This window comes from Phycodurus eques, chromosome 4 (assembly GCF_024500275.1).
Source record: "Phycodurus eques isolate BA_2022a chromosome 4, UOR_Pequ_1.1, whole genome shotgun sequence".
Lineage (NCBI taxonomy): Eukaryota > Metazoa > Chordata > Actinopteri > Syngnathiformes > Syngnathidae > Phycodurus > Phycodurus eques.
The window spans coordinates 12,824,248-12,838,518 of record NC_084528.1 but is presented as its reverse complement, the minus strand read 5'-3'; the positions used below and the strand labels follow the sequence as shown (position 1 = coordinate 12,838,518).

The window sequence follows — 14,271 nt, the reverse complement described above, 5'->3', positions numbered from 1 at the left end:
TACTGTACATTGGTAGCTGTAAACTCATGCAAACAAAAACAAAAAGTATTCTAGGTATATATATATATTTTATACTCCAAGTTCTTTAACCTTTAAAAGGTGTTAAAGCGTTTTTTTTTTTTATATATGATCAGTGAAAAAACTGTTGTGACTAAGCAAGATTTTATGACTTACTGACTTGACTTTGGCCACAGTAACTCGAGACTTGCTTGAAATTTGAGGAGACTTGCTGTCCTTACGACTTGCACAGCCCAAAACTTGTCATTTAGCTCAGTGTACCGTTACGTTGAGAACTTCCGAGCAAATAGCCTCAACGTTCATGCTAATCAGTATATAACCAGTTGTACCTCTATAGCTTCAGGAGTTCACAGCATGAAGGGGTCTCAACTGTTATAGATCATTTGTCGAGGCTATACACATACGCAATCGTTTAAATTTGCATAATCCCGCTTTTGTTGTATTTACATCTGCCACGCTAACATTTTTCCTGCTTTTAATAGTCAATTAAAAATGCTTTTCTTTTTACCACATATGGAAAATGCACTGGATTCCTAATGTTGGAGGTTCTCAATTGTAAATTTGTTTAATCTTTTGTTGAGTTTTATGACATGCTTTGGCTTTTAGTTTTCTGAAATGTGTTTCCCAATTTGTTGTTTTGCACTTCCAGGCCACCATATCTTTCAGTTCAAATTGCCTAAAGTATGTTGTTTTAAGCTTTACATCAGCGTTAACTTTAATAATAAACTGATAAGGTAGTTTTACAAGTGTGCACACCCTCTTACTGAATAAGTGTTCAGAATTAAGCATTCACATTCAAACGCATGTTAAATGGGAGTCTGTGCACTACTGCCACCATTTAAAGTGCATCTGAATAACCCAAAATAAAGTTCAGGTATTCAAACAGGCTGCAGAACCAATTACCCTCCAGGGACAAATGAAGTTGAAAGTTAAAGACGGGACCTTAAAGTCCAAGTTGAATGAGCAAGGAAATTTTGTATTTTCAAAAACCTCACAACAATACATTTTCATTCTTGTGACCATTTTAATAGTAATGCAATTCCCCCCCCACAATCACAACATTTTAGTTGTCAAAAACAGGCAACTAAATCCAGTAGCATTTAGTGTTATGCTTAATTGGTGTCAGGATTATGAGGAGGTCTTTGGACACAAACCGCTTTAGAGGATATGTGGCAGGAAGACAATTATTGCCTGCTTCTACTTGACCTCATCTTCCACCAAAATGTTGCCAGTGATTTCAAAGTCGAGGGCTCTCCAGTTGAATACGTTTCCAGGGGTGAAGTTTGAGTCCTCCTCATAGCGTTGGATCTCATTACGTGAGAGGACGTAGTCCCACATGTGAAGTCGAGAGATCATGCCGATGAAGGACTGAGCGGCGTCAAAGCCTCCCCCGTAAGTGTCCTGCTCTTGGCCCAGGATAGCGATGGGATTGCCACTAATTGGCTGTCCTGAGTGGATAAATCTCTTGATGGTGGGTTTGCCGTCCACCCACAGCTGGGCGATGCCGTTTACAGAGTCCCAAGTGGAGCACAAGGTGTGCCAGGAGTTAGAAGGAAAAGACAGAGACAGGAAGTCTGTGGCGCCGTTCCGCACGTGAACCCTCATGACGTCCGCCTTTACCTTGAAGATGACAAAGTCATTTTTGAACGCTGGTGTGGCCAGAGAGAAGAGGCCATAGTTCCTGGTGAGATCTGTGAGGAATCTGATCAGACATGCCAGAGGTGAGCACAAATACCATCTCCCCCCAGGTATCAGAATGAAAGCAAGCCAAGCGCCACTGGTGATACCCTGGTTACCTGAGACAGACAGTCACTGCACTGAACGATGATTTGGGTGTCATCAATTTCACATGATCTTTGGAAGTCTCTCTCGGGAAGACAAATATTTTGCCAGAAAGATCTGCACACACACATCAAGGAGGACTCAAACAAGACTTCATTACAGTAGAGTTAGAAAGCCAACATCGTTCCAAGTGTGAATAGCCGAGGTACTCTGAGATCACAGACTAGCACAGGTCCACACAAAATGCCTCATTTCAAAAAGTGCATGAGGATTGTGGCGCACAAAAACATGCTAACCCAACTACCGTAATTTCTTGTGAAAAACACGCAACCCCAAAAATCTGGAAAACCCTTCTATATTTTTCCAATGCATGATTTTGCTTCTACCCATGAGCAAGATGAAGTATCCATTTATTGTATTTTGTTCTGATAGTCACACTGAAACAGGCATCTATAAAAAGGTGTTTCTGGAATATTTGGAACCGTTCATAGGTCCCTCCATTTTCACAAATCCGAAAGGCTGCCCAAGTCATTCGTCACTGTGGCTATGGTGGTGTTCTGGTGACAGGCAGTGTTATTTTCAGCACCAGCCTTTTCTTGCATCAAAAGTCAGGTTTCCCAAAACCATGTTAATACAATTCTAAGTTATCCTCTAATGAAAAGAAAGCATGGTCCAAAACAGGCCCAGGTACTAGATGCAGGTAACCACCATTTTTTTGTGTGGCCCATATAAAGAGTCTACTTCATGTAGCTTGCCAAAAAGATTTGTTATTTTCTGTCTGGCAGAACATCGTACCAAATTCCTAAAAATCAGTAGTTCCCAAAGTGTAGTACGAGTACATCTAGTGGTACGCAGGATCCCTGCATTGGTACCCAAAAGAATCACCAAATTAAAATGTTCAAACTGTGCACAATTTTACACTGGCATAAACGTTTTGCATTTTTTCCAAACATTACTACATTTAAATTTAATACATTTTTATTTTCCTATATTTAAGCACAGTATTGATGTTCAAACTGAACTGTGCATAATGTTACAGATTCAGACAACTTTACTGATCCCAGTGTTAAATATACTTTTTAGGACTAAAACCACTGCTTCTTTCTTGAAAACTTGGGTCTTCTCAACAACAATGTTAATGTTGATCATTGGTGGTACTTTGAGAGCGAAGTATTTTCGACATGGTACTTGATGGAAATAGTTTGAGACCAACTGCATTAAATTAAAAGCATTATACTTTTATTTGGTCATCACATCTGATTTAAAATTGAATGTTAAAAATCCCCCCCCCCCCCAAAAAAAAAAAAAAAAAAAAAAAAAAAAAAAAAAAAAAAAACACAGGTTCCTACCTCTGGTATGCGCGCAACATGATGAAAGCATCACCATGAAAACCAAGAGTTTCTCCATCTGAAATAGAAATGTATGCATTGCATCACTGAGCCACTCAATTAAAATACAGGAAATGTTTTCAACGTCATATTTACTGGATTGAATCTTACAATTTGAGTAAAATGAGTTTCATTCTAAAAATGCAGATGAACATTTTAGTTTCGGGTCTTCTGCCGAATTACACTATAAATTTTTGGACAAGGTAGCAATTTTTTGGAATATTTGTAAATTCCTGAAATTGTGGCTGTTGCACTCAAATGGAACAAATAATTATGCAATTTTGATTTAGTGGATAGAGTCCTACCCACTTTAAAAATAAGTGGTACAGGTACTGAGAAATTTTCAGTACCATCTCAGCGAGAATACATAAGAAAATGGTGCATTGTGCCAAGAACGCTGGCATTTGAAGGTGTTAAAAAATAAAAATGGATATTTTATACTAACGACAAGAACTGATGTCAGTTAAACACTATGCAGTAAATTTATACAAACAAAACAAAAATAGTAAAAATTACAGACTATGTGAACAAAAATGTTCACAAAGAAGTTGAAAGGGTAGTAAAATCTAACAAGGGCTGAGCATTGAGGGGGGAAAAAATGTAAAAGTAAAAATTACTGGTGTAGATTACAAAAAAAAAAAACTATAAATAATACTGCCCATAATAAACCAGTAAACAAAGTGAAGATAAACACAAGTGGCAACTCACCGGGATAGACAAAAATGAACATTTAACAACAGTTAGAGTGGTAGAGTGAAAAATAGGGGAATAAATACAGACCGATGATAGAATGAGGCACACCTGGAGCGAGCTGATTGGCTGACACAAGGGGAGCTGGGCTAATGAGAACAGGCGGAGACAAAGACACGAGCAGACGGCCAGGTCACAGGAAACAAACCAAAAACAAGTCACACGTAGGATGTTGAAATGGTCTGGACCACCTGTTGAACCAGTCGTGTCCAAACTTGTTCCCCCGAGGACCACACCCAGAAAAATGGAGGGATACACCTCCCACAATTATGCAATTTTGATTTAGTGGATAGAGTCCTACCCACTTAAAAATAAGTGGTACAGGTACTGAGAAATTTTCAGTACCATCTCAGAGAGAATACATAAGAAAATGGTGCATTGTGCTAAGAACGCTGGCATTTGAAGGTGTTAAAAAATAAAAATGGATATTTTATACTAACGACAAGAACTGATGTCAGTTAAACACTATGCAGTAAATTTATACAAACAAAACAAAAATAGTAAAAATTACAGACTATGTGAACAAAAATGTCCACAAAGAAGTTGAAAGGGTAGTAAAATCTAACAAGGGCTGAGCATTGAGGGGGGAAAAATGTAAAAGTAAAAATTACTGGTGTAGATTACAAAAAAAAAAAACAACTATAAATAATACTGCCCATAATAAACCAGTAAACAAAGTGAAGATAAACACAAGTGGCAACTCACCGGGATAGACAAAAATGAACATTTAACAACAGTTAGAGTGGTAGAGTGAAAAATAGGGGAATAAATACAGACCGATGATAGAATGAGGCACACCTGGAGCGAGCTGATTGGCTGACACAAGGGGAGCTGGGCTAATGAGAACAGGCGGAGACAAAGACACGAGCAGACGGCCAGGTCACAGGAAACAAACCAAAAACAAGTCACACGTAGGATGTTGAAATGGTCTGGACCACCTGTTGAACCAGTCGTGTCCAAACTTGTTCCCCCGAGGACCACACCCAGAAAAATGGAGGGATGCACCTCCCACTTTGACATTCTTACATCTTAATTTATTAGACACTCTAAAACCAATCCATCAAGCATTCATATTTGGTTTGTATACAGTTTATATTATACTTATTTTCAATAACTTCTACACCACAGCTTTCTGTTATCGCTGATAAATAGATCCGCCCCTGCACTGAGCAGGAGCCGAATCACAGCTCCACATTCAGAACCAAAATAACAGTAATCTGTATGGAAAGCTGGCCATTTTTAAAGCAGTGTTTACTTGAGGAGGCTTAATGCGATATGTTAAAAAAAAAGTGGAGCAAACCATTTTTGGTTCTGAAACTCAATTATCTTTATTTACCATTATGGTGAGAAATTTTCGTTCCTGTTTTAGTTTGAGTTAGTTTTAGTTTTCTTAGCATCATTACATGCCTAGAAAAAGCTCTATATACAACCAATTTATTGTCATTATTAGCAGTAGTCATAGTTGTCAGGAGTGTTACACCCATGGAGTTGGACGTGTAAATAATAACTTTAAGACCAATTCACTGAAATTGTACGCTAATGTGATCCTATATTAGTATAATGGAACATGATTTAAGGAGGAAAACGCAGGGTTGCCTCAAAAACTTCACTACCCATCATGCACTATGATGACGTAGCAAACAAGAGACTTCAAGATGGTGCTCGAAAGCACTATGGTCTGGTAAGGATGGCAAAACACGTTTACAATTAACGTCCAATGCAAATTTATGCAACCTGGGAAAAACATTTGGACATTTTGTTAAACTCAATTTGCTGTCATTTACATGCTAAATGTGTTTGCGTTGGGTAAATACGGTATTTTCGACTTTTTCTGAGTCACTCCCGACGCTACCGGAGCGCATAGCAAGCAACAAAGATTTTTTTCGTTTTTTGTTTTTGTTTTTATTTTTGTTGTGTGTCACTAACTGCATTTTATACAGTCACGACTGACAAACATGAACGTATTTATTTAAGATACCGTGGAACATTTTCCGGAGCTATTTGTTGGCCCACGATTGATAAAAATGGCTATAATAATATGTTAGCATTAGCTATGGGGTTTATGATAAGATAGTGTCATTGTAAAAACCGCTTATTTTTTTGCGTATCAATCTTCTTTCTATTAACTGTAAACAACACCTTTTTAATACTCAGCCAAGATATAAATTATATAATTTAATAGTATTGTATGGTACGTATCTATCACATTATATTTAATTCAGCCCTGGTGGAATTATAATATTCTAAATAAAAAAAAATAAAAATAAATAAAATACCATCAACCCCCGACTATAAATATATTCACCTATTCCCCTTTTTTCCCCCCCTTTGAAACGTATCTTCAACTATTTGCTGAAAAAGAAATCACCTCGTATTTGTGTTTTTTGTGAGTCTTCTGTAACACTGAGATGGCGTCAAAGCCCTGGCTAATAGCGGAGTAGTAATTGATGTCAAAGACGTGCTACAGCTTAACTAAGAAACTAACATATTTGGATGTTTGGGATGGAGCTAAGTTTAGCCCGGGTGGTAAGTGGTAATTACGGAGGGTCTTCGTTGCATGTTCATGTGTACTTCTGGTAAAAAAAAATTCAAAATCAAATAAGGCATTTATTTGTAATGGTAATGTTGTGAGATGAGTTTTGCATGCTATTAAAATGTTCTTGTATTGTACTTTACATTCCTATTAATATTGTCAATTCTAAACCTTTTTAGGGAGGGATGTTTTTTGCGGCGGCACGGTGAACGACTGGTTAGCGCATCTGTCCCACAGTTCTGAGGACCAGGGTTCAAATCCCAGCCCCGCCTGTGTGGAGTGTGCATGTTCTCCCCGTGCCTGTGTGGGCTTTCTCCGGGTACTCCGGTTTCCTCCCACATCCCCAAAACATGTGTGGTAAGTTGATTGAAGACTCTAAATTGCCCGTAGGTCTGAATGTTGGTGTGAATGGTTGTTTGTTTCTATGTGCCCTGCGATTGGCTGGCGACCAGTTCAGGGTGTACCCCGCCCTTCGCCCGAAGATAGCTGGAATGAGCTCCAGCACGCCCTCAACCCTGGTGAGGATAAGTGGTGCAGAAAATGGATGGATGTTTTTTGCTACCCGTGGCAGGGTTCAGTCACTATCCTTAGGGGTTTGCTGTAATTTGGTAGTTCAGCCTGTGAAGCTGTTACCATGTATCATGCTTGCTTGCATGGGTTTTCTCTGGCTACTTTGGCTTCCTCCTACATTCCATAATCATGCATATTAGAATCATTGAAGACTATCTATTGTCCAGCGGTGTAAGTTTGAATAGTTTTTTTTTTGGACTCTGTTTTGTGATTGGCTGGTGACCAGTCCTTGCATCTCTCGCTCAAAGTCAGCTGGGATAGGCTCCAGCTCACCCTCGACCCTAATCAGGACATAGAAAATGGAAGGATAGATAGCCTGTGACATAAAACAAATGAATCAAAATAGTTTTTGTTTAGCTGTGATTCAATGAAAAAAGAAATACATCGGCTAATATTGTGAATGCTGGCATGTTTCCTGATTTCAGTGGCCCTTTTTTTGTTCACTTGCAGTGTGGACAACAGTGAGTACATGCGCAATGGAGATTTTCTGCCCACCAGGCTGCAGGCTCAGCAGGATGCAGTTAATATCGTTTGTCACTCCAAGACTCGCAGCAACCCCGAAAACAACGTGGGCCTCATCACCATGGCAAAGTGAGCAGCACTTCTCATGGAATTAGTCTGCTTGGTATCCAGAAACGATGACAAATGTTTGTTTGTGTCCTGCACAGCAACTGTGAAGTGCTGACCACACTGACTCCAGACACAGGGAGGATATTATCAAAGCTGCATGCTGTGCAGCCTCGTGGAAACATCAGCTTCTGTACTGGCATCAGGGTAGCGCATGTGAGCACAGCCTGTTCATTCGGCGTTGTGTGTTATTGTTCCATGCAGTTGTTCCCGTCCTTGTATATTTGTTGTCGTATGATTTAACGAAGTCACGATGGTTTATTGTGTGGCATTTGGTTGTACAAATCGTTCAGGAAGTGGCAAGAGGTTTTTTTGGGGGGGCTTTCCAAGTGAAAAAGGAATACGTGGACGGGGAATGTCAATCAACAGGGGAAGAAACAGGGTCAGCTATGGGTGCATAGCAAGCATTCCAAATTCTGTGCTGATCACTTCGAACCGGCGTGTTTTGAGAAAGACTTAGCAGAAAGCATTGGATACAGAGGTAGAGGCTGAAACCAGCTGCGGTGCCAACTATTTTTCCTACGGTCATCGGGACCTGAACCAACCAGCAAGAAAACAACATTTTGCAGGTGCCGCGGCGCAGACAAGCGGTGAGGATTTCCTTGTATATACCTACGACTCTATTATGGTTATTATGCACTGGGGAGTCGGGGGGAAAAGACACACCGACGCACGCAGTACTTTTGCCTATATAACAAGCCAACAGACACGGAAAAGACTTTATGTGCGGCGTCTTATAATGCTACTCGACCGAGGGGCACACAATATATAGGAATACTATGTAGTATGTAAAAGTTTGTTCCGTGTCACTGAAGCATATATGAATATATAATATGTATAGTCGTGCTAAAAAATATTGGCACCCCTGGGGTGCCATTATTTCAAGCCATGACTGTATAAAAAGACATGCTTTTGACATACCGTCACATCAAGCCTGTGGGCACTCTCGTTCTGTTGTACAGCTGCTACTTGGCTGCTCGTCATCGTCACTGTTCCGGCCTCCTGACCGGCTCAAACGTGTACGGTTTGACGATGCCAAGTTCAGTTGGGTGCTCCTGTACGTCAAAATCCTCCTCCTCATATTCCAACATGTCGCTCGCCACTGCGTATAGAGTGTAGCGCGCTGTTTGTCTATTCCAATGTCACTTCTGGTAGCCCTTGCAGTGGATAGAGTAACCACACCGCGGTGTCTTGAACTTCGGGTATGTTCAGGGAGGGCTCAATATGCGCCGTAAAAACCTCATTTTTAGCTAAACTATGGTTGAAAACTTTCTGGAAGTTACGTGCATGTATTACTTAACATATGCAAATATGAATTTTAACTGACCTCATAACATCTTTGTTACCTGACCTTTATTATCCTGGAGGATGCATTTGGGATTAGCCTTTGAAGTTGCTAATAGTGAAAAATGAAGTGAAACACAATGATTGTAGTCAATTCTTTTACAGAATGAGAGTGCTTAAAGAGGAGGATGCCATTCATGTGGCACAGCTTGAAGCAGGCATCAGGGGCAGGTAGAGATGGGCCTGGCTCAAATTGGAGGCCAAAACAAAAAAGCAAAGAAATGAGACAAATTCAATTTTAATCCTAAATTTGTACATCAACATGTACTTGAGCGGTGTAAATCAAGGGTTTTCCGCGTGAAGAAAATGTGCTTTATTTTGCCTTATTGTACTATTGAGTCTTCCAGATTGCTTAATTTATGTTCAAATCAAAAACATTCTCTGCCGGAGCCCGGGGGATCCCCCCAGACCCCCCCCCCCTCCTACAGTGTTGTTTTTTTCTTGTCACCTTTTTCATGCCTTTGGTGTTTGCATGTCTGATGTCTGTATGTATATGTGTTTGTATATATGTGTATGTATTTTTTATTGTATTTTTTTAATCTGTGGCCCATGTGTCCTTAATGTTAGTGCTGTTCCTGTCATATCATGCGTGACGCAAACATTGAAATGGTCAGTTGATGGTCCCCCCCACTTGTTTGTGGTCTTAATGTGTATTTAATTCTCGTGTTTGCAGTTGGCATTGAAGCACAGACAGGGCAAAAACCACAAGATGCGTATCATTGCATTCGTTGGTAGCCCAGTGGAGGACAACGAGAAAGAGGTGAGCTGTCTTCTTCTGCATTTTCTTTTCTTCACTGACTCCACAAACAAACATGTTAAGGAGTTATACTGAGCAGCTTATATTGTGCAACACAAATTAACAGCATGATGGGTGGGTTTTGGTTAGTGACGCACCGAAATGAGAATTCTCGCCGTGCTCGGCACTGCAGTTTTAGTTCGCTTCCCTCCTGTTATAGTCTTTTCACGGCATAATCCTAAAGTCAAAAGGTGCTGATGACTGTACGTAGGCTTTTCCCAAAATTGAGTGGCGCTTCCGAGCAAATATACACACAAATACAAACTAAAACAGCACCGAGGAGGCTGTGACGAAATGCCATTACGCTGGCCGGAGCAGCATCACAGATGTGGGGAAGGATCGACCCTGTGTGGAATGTCGACGATGCTCATACCAGAAGATTGAGTCTCAAAATTAAATGTCGATACTTTTGCTACGTCAGTCATTTGAGGGACTGTATTTTTAGTATATTATCAGAAAGGAAATTGGTGGTATGGCACATTGGCAGACACACAAGAGGAGCACATTGCGGCACAATTTCCACACAGCAAAAGCCAAAATTACATATTTGCGGCAGCCAAAATGTATTTGTGGTGTCCCGCTTCAAATAAATCTATGTGGGAAACCCTGTCTAGGTACCGGTATATGTTTATACAATGTTAAAGAATTTTCCTTATACCAAAGTTTAACGTGCTCTATCAACGTTTGATATTTTTTTGGGGGGGAAAATGTGCATTATACATGAGAAATTACAGTAGGTACAATTAAAGTCCTCCTCTTAAATAAACACCTTATCTCAAATAAAGGCCAGGTACTTTCTTGTTGTAGAGGAATGCCCTCCTCCACTACTCTATGTAAAGAAATACAGCAATCCCGACCTGATCATGTTCCGTTTTCCATAATGTCCAAGTAACTATTGTAGTGGATTTCTTTTTTTATTATTATTATTTTTGTCTCCTAGCTGGTCAAAATGGCAAAACGTCTGAAGAAAGAAAAAGTTAATGTGGATATCATCAACTTTGGAGAAGAGGTATTTACAATCACTTTGACACGCACACACAACTGTGTATTGTGCCCCACACTCTCACTATAATTCTGTCTCACAGGAGATGAACACAGAGAAGCTGACGGCCTTCATCAACACATTGAACGGGAAAGAGGGCAGCGGCTCCCATCTGGTCACAGTGCCTCCCGGCCCCAGTCTGGCTGACGCTCTGCTCTCCTCGCCCATCCTCGCCGGAGAAGGAGGTGCCGTGTTGGGTCTGGGTGCCAGTGACTTTGAGTTTGGAGTGGATCCCAGTGCAGACCCAGAGCTGGCACTGGTAAGAGAGAAGCAGAAAGGGTCCACAGTATTTCACTTGGACTTTTATATGACTTGTGGGGAGATTTTATATCTTTGAATCGATTTTAAGATATTTTACTTTAATGTAAAGTATGACAATTTGAGAGGTCCCATTGACTTGATTTGAATTATTTTCCTCCATCATTGTGGTCTCGCTAGGCTCTGAGGGTTTCGATGGAGGAGCAAAGACAGCGACAAGAGGATGAAGCCCGCAGAGCAGCTGTTGCGTCCGCTGCTGAAGCTGGCATTCCCTCCCCCGTTGACGGTAAAATACAAAACCAAAAAATAAATGGGTTGGGAGGAGGACTCGAGTCAGACTTAAGTCACGAATTTTAGGACTTGCTTGGCTAAAACTTATGAAAGTCTCGACTTGACCTGGTATTCGTGATACTCAATCTTAACTAGTTTTGCCTGTTTAGTGTGCCATTTGTTTATTTTTTGGGGAAAAAATAGTTTTTTGTAGTCGAGAGGACATCAGCAGGGAGTTCCAAAGATGATTACGTTTGATTCAAGAATTATGTTTTTGATTCAAATTGGGAGAAAAAAGATTGGCACTGTTGGGGGAGGTGGGACCGGAAAACGTGTCACCCCTACCGGATGTACAGTGGGGCAAAAAAGTATTTAGTCAGCCACCAATTGTGCAAGTTCTCTCTCTTAAAAAAAATGAGAGAGGCCAGTAATTTTCGTCATAGGTATATCTCACCTGAGAGAGACAAAATGAGGGGGAAAAAAATCCAGAAAATCACAGTCTGGTTTTTAAAGAATTTATTAGCAAATTATGGTGGAAAATAAGTATTTGGTCAATAACAAAAGTTCCTCTCAATAATTTGTTATGGACCCCTTTTTTGGCAATGGCAGAGGTCAAACCGTTTCTATAAGTGTTCACAAGGTTTTCACACACTCCTGGTATTTTGGCCCATTCCTCCATGCACAGCTCCTCTCGAGCAGTGATGCTTCGGGGCTGTCGCTGGGCAACACAGACTTTCAACTTCTTCCAAAGATTTTCCATAGGGTTGAGATCTGGAGACTGGCTAGGCCTAGGTTCACATACTTTTAATACCGCTCGCAAGCAGGCAACATAACGTTATGTAGCTAGCTAGTTCTCGTTTGTACGAAAACATGCCAGCGTTCTGTCGAATCATGCTCTAAAGCTTTGGTAAACATTGTTTTGTGCGCTTAAATGAATGTTGACAATGGCGAGCAAGGGAGGCAATCCGCTTCACCCCTAATGTCAGCTGTGACAAACTGATTATTTTTCTTTTCTTTTTTTTCTTTTTGTTCTAGAGTCCGATGATGCCCTGTTGAAGATGTCTGTTCCAAGTACAGACTCGGCCACGCCCGCGTTACCAGATTTCAGCCGGATGACAGAAGATGAACAAATCGCCTATGCTCTGCAGATGTCCATGCAAGGATCAGGAGCAGGTGAACACTTTCACATCTTCATTAGAGAAAATTTTCGCTTGAGTGTCACAAACTCATCACATACATTGGAACCTCCAAAGTTTGTAACACTGGTCAACCTTGCATTTGTTGAGATATAACAAAAATTCCCATTGAGGTCAATTATAATTGAAATAAATTATTCCGCAGTCAGCACGGTGGTGTCATGGTTACCAAATCTAGCTCACAGTTGAGAGGTTTGAATCCTCCCAGGAGTCTGTATATGTCCTCTGGCGATTCTGTCTTGAGGAGTTTTGGAAAAAAAATTCCAGGCAAGCAGAGTCACCTATTTTAGTAGATTTTCTCACGTTCGTCTCTTTATACTCGCCAAACATTAAGTGTCCTTAGGTCTCTTGAAAGACTCTTTTTAAGTTTTTATTATAATTATGATTATTATTACATTAGAGAAACACAACATTTCTCTTCCGCTGTAGAGTTTGGTGCTGAAGACATGGACACCGGTGCTGACATGGACTCTGGTGAGACCAAGGTAAACATTGACATTTTCTGTTTTTTCAAACAATATTGGCCTGCATTTTGTTTGAACGTGTGTCTTCTATGTGATGTGCGTTCAGGATGAAGAAGACTATGACGTGATGCAGGATCCAGAGTTCCTTCAGAGCGTCCTTGAGAACCTTCCCGGCGTCGACCCCAACAACGAGGCCATTCGGAACGCAATGGGCTCCCTTGCATCACAGAGTGGCCCTAAACCGGACTCCAAGAAGGACGAGGAGAAAAAGAAATGATCAACTCTTAGCTGTAGATCAAAGGGAGGAGTTTAGGATGGAGTCAATTAACAATAACACCCTGATCATGTTGGGCTTTTGTTTGATCTTTTTTATGCCGCTGTCTCTACTTCTCACCTTAATGTTCATTAATCTTTCCCTCTTTTTTTCTCAATGCCAAAAGTTTGTTTACATTTGAATATTTTGAGAATATATCTACTTGATTACAGTCCTGATTAAATTTACACAATCCTAAATGGCACATTGTATGATTTGCGGCGTTTTTTTGTGATTTGTAAAAATATTGAATATGGAAGGGGTGAAGATGCCCCTTTCATTTGCTGCTTGGAGATGTCTCAACTGTTTTACACTCAAAGCCAGATCTCATGGGAATAAGAATGAACAATAACATTTAAATGCATTTGGCCATTTCCACCTGGTCTATTTTTTAATCAACTTGTTGAAATGTTAATTATGGCAGGAATTGATTCTCCCAAGTGGGTTACCTCACATATCGTCAGCTTTTCGACTGACAATTCAAACATTCAAACCACAGTGATTGAGAAGGTGGCAAGTCAATCAGAGAAGATCCCCTTTGAGAATTTGATACTTCCTGCACAAACCTGCAAGAAGAAAATCTATCCAAGCCATTTACACTGTTTCCTCAATTGATCTGCCTTGGTTAAACGTTTTTTTTCTTTTTCTTTCTAGTGGTTCCATTGCATGTTTCAGCTTTTGCCATGTGGAAAAACATTTTGTCATGGTGTATTGTCATATTTTTGTGGAACGTAACAACACAAGCCAGGGAGCTTGGAGGTGAGTACATGTATTTTTTTCCCTGAGGAGGCAAAAGATGATACTTGTAAAAGTAGAAGTACTCATTCAACTTTCTTTAATGTGCAGAAGTAATCATGAATGATTTTTATTTATTTATTTTTCCTATCAGAAGTTGTGTACATTACCCGTTTTTATAACGA

The 14,271-nt window shown here is 40.3% G+C and overlaps 2 protein-coding genes across 11 annotated transcripts; one reads left to right on the top strand and one right to left on the bottom strand.

Moving 5' to 3' along the window:
- Positions 1 to 1,032: 1,032 nt before the first annotated feature.
- Positions 1,033 to 4,900, bottom strand: LOC133402031 (serum amyloid P-component-like). Of its 8 annotated transcripts, none has more exons than XM_061675593.1 (5): positions 4,716 to 4,900; positions 3,990 to 4,027; positions 3,150 to 3,207; positions 1,815 to 1,917; positions 1,033 to 1,720 (listed from the first exon to the last, which is right to left on the bottom strand). In XM_061675593.1, exons 3-5 carry the CDS (start codon positions 3,205 to 3,207, stop codon positions 1,216 to 1,218), a joined length of 666 nt encoding a protein of 221 aa, XP_061531577.1. In that variant the 5' UTR covers positions 3,990 to 4,027; positions 4,716 to 4,900; the 3' UTR covers positions 1,033 to 1,215. The 8 variants fall into 8 exon arrangements, with proteins under 8 accessions (XP_061531577.1, XP_061531578.1, XP_061531574.1 ...); XM_061675594.1 differs by having other exon boundaries at positions 3,990 to 4,022; XM_061675590.1 differs by having other exon boundaries at positions 3,969 to 4,027; positions 4,716 to 4,899.
- A 666-nt stretch (positions 4,901 to 5,566) lies between these two features.
- On the top strand, positions 5,567 to 13,561 carry LOC133401259 (26S proteasome non-ATPase regulatory subunit 4-like). Of its 3 annotated transcripts, none has more exons than XM_061673994.1 (10): positions 5,567 to 5,619; positions 7,492 to 7,632; positions 7,710 to 7,824; positions 9,686 to 9,772; positions 10,749 to 10,817; positions 10,894 to 11,109; positions 11,289 to 11,394; positions 12,414 to 12,551; positions 13,004 to 13,059; positions 13,145 to 13,561. In XM_061673994.1, exons 1-10 carry the CDS (start codon positions 5,594 to 5,596, stop codon positions 13,313 to 13,315), a joined length of 1,125 nt encoding a protein of 374 aa, XP_061529978.1. In that variant the 5' UTR covers positions 5,567 to 5,593; the 3' UTR covers positions 13,316 to 13,561. The 3 variants fall into 3 exon arrangements, with proteins under 3 accessions (XP_061529978.1, XP_061529979.1, XP_061529980.1); XM_061673995.1 differs by lacking the exon at positions 5,567 to 5,619 and adding an exon at positions 5,630 to 6,828; XM_061673996.1 differs by lacking the exon at positions 5,567 to 5,619 and adding an exon at positions 6,839 to 6,989.
- Positions 13,562 to 14,271: the final 710 nt, after the last annotated feature.

Coding starts and splice junctions, on each gene's coding strand:
- LOC133401259 (XM_061673994.1), top strand. CDS start 5,594: ATGGTGCTCGAAAGCACTATGGTCTG. Junction 9,773..10,748: donor TGGAGGACAACGAGAAAGAG/GTGAGCTGTCTT, acceptor TTTGTCTCCTAG/CTGGTCAAAATGGCAAAACG. Junction 10,818..10,893: donor TCATCAACTTTGGAGAAGAG/GTATTTACAATC, acceptor TCTGTCTCACAG/GAGATGAACACAGAGAAGCT.
- LOC133402031 (XM_061675587.1), bottom strand. CDS start 4,665: ATGTTCATTTTTGTCTATCCCG. Junction 4,028..4,643: donor GTTCATTTTTGTCTATCCCG/GTGAGTTGCCAC, acceptor TGTTCTCATTAG/CCCAGCTCCCCTTGTGTCAG. Junction 3,208..3,968: donor TGTGCCTCATTCTATCATCG/GTCTGTATTTAT, acceptor TTTCTATTTCAG/ATGGAGAAACTCTTGGTTTT.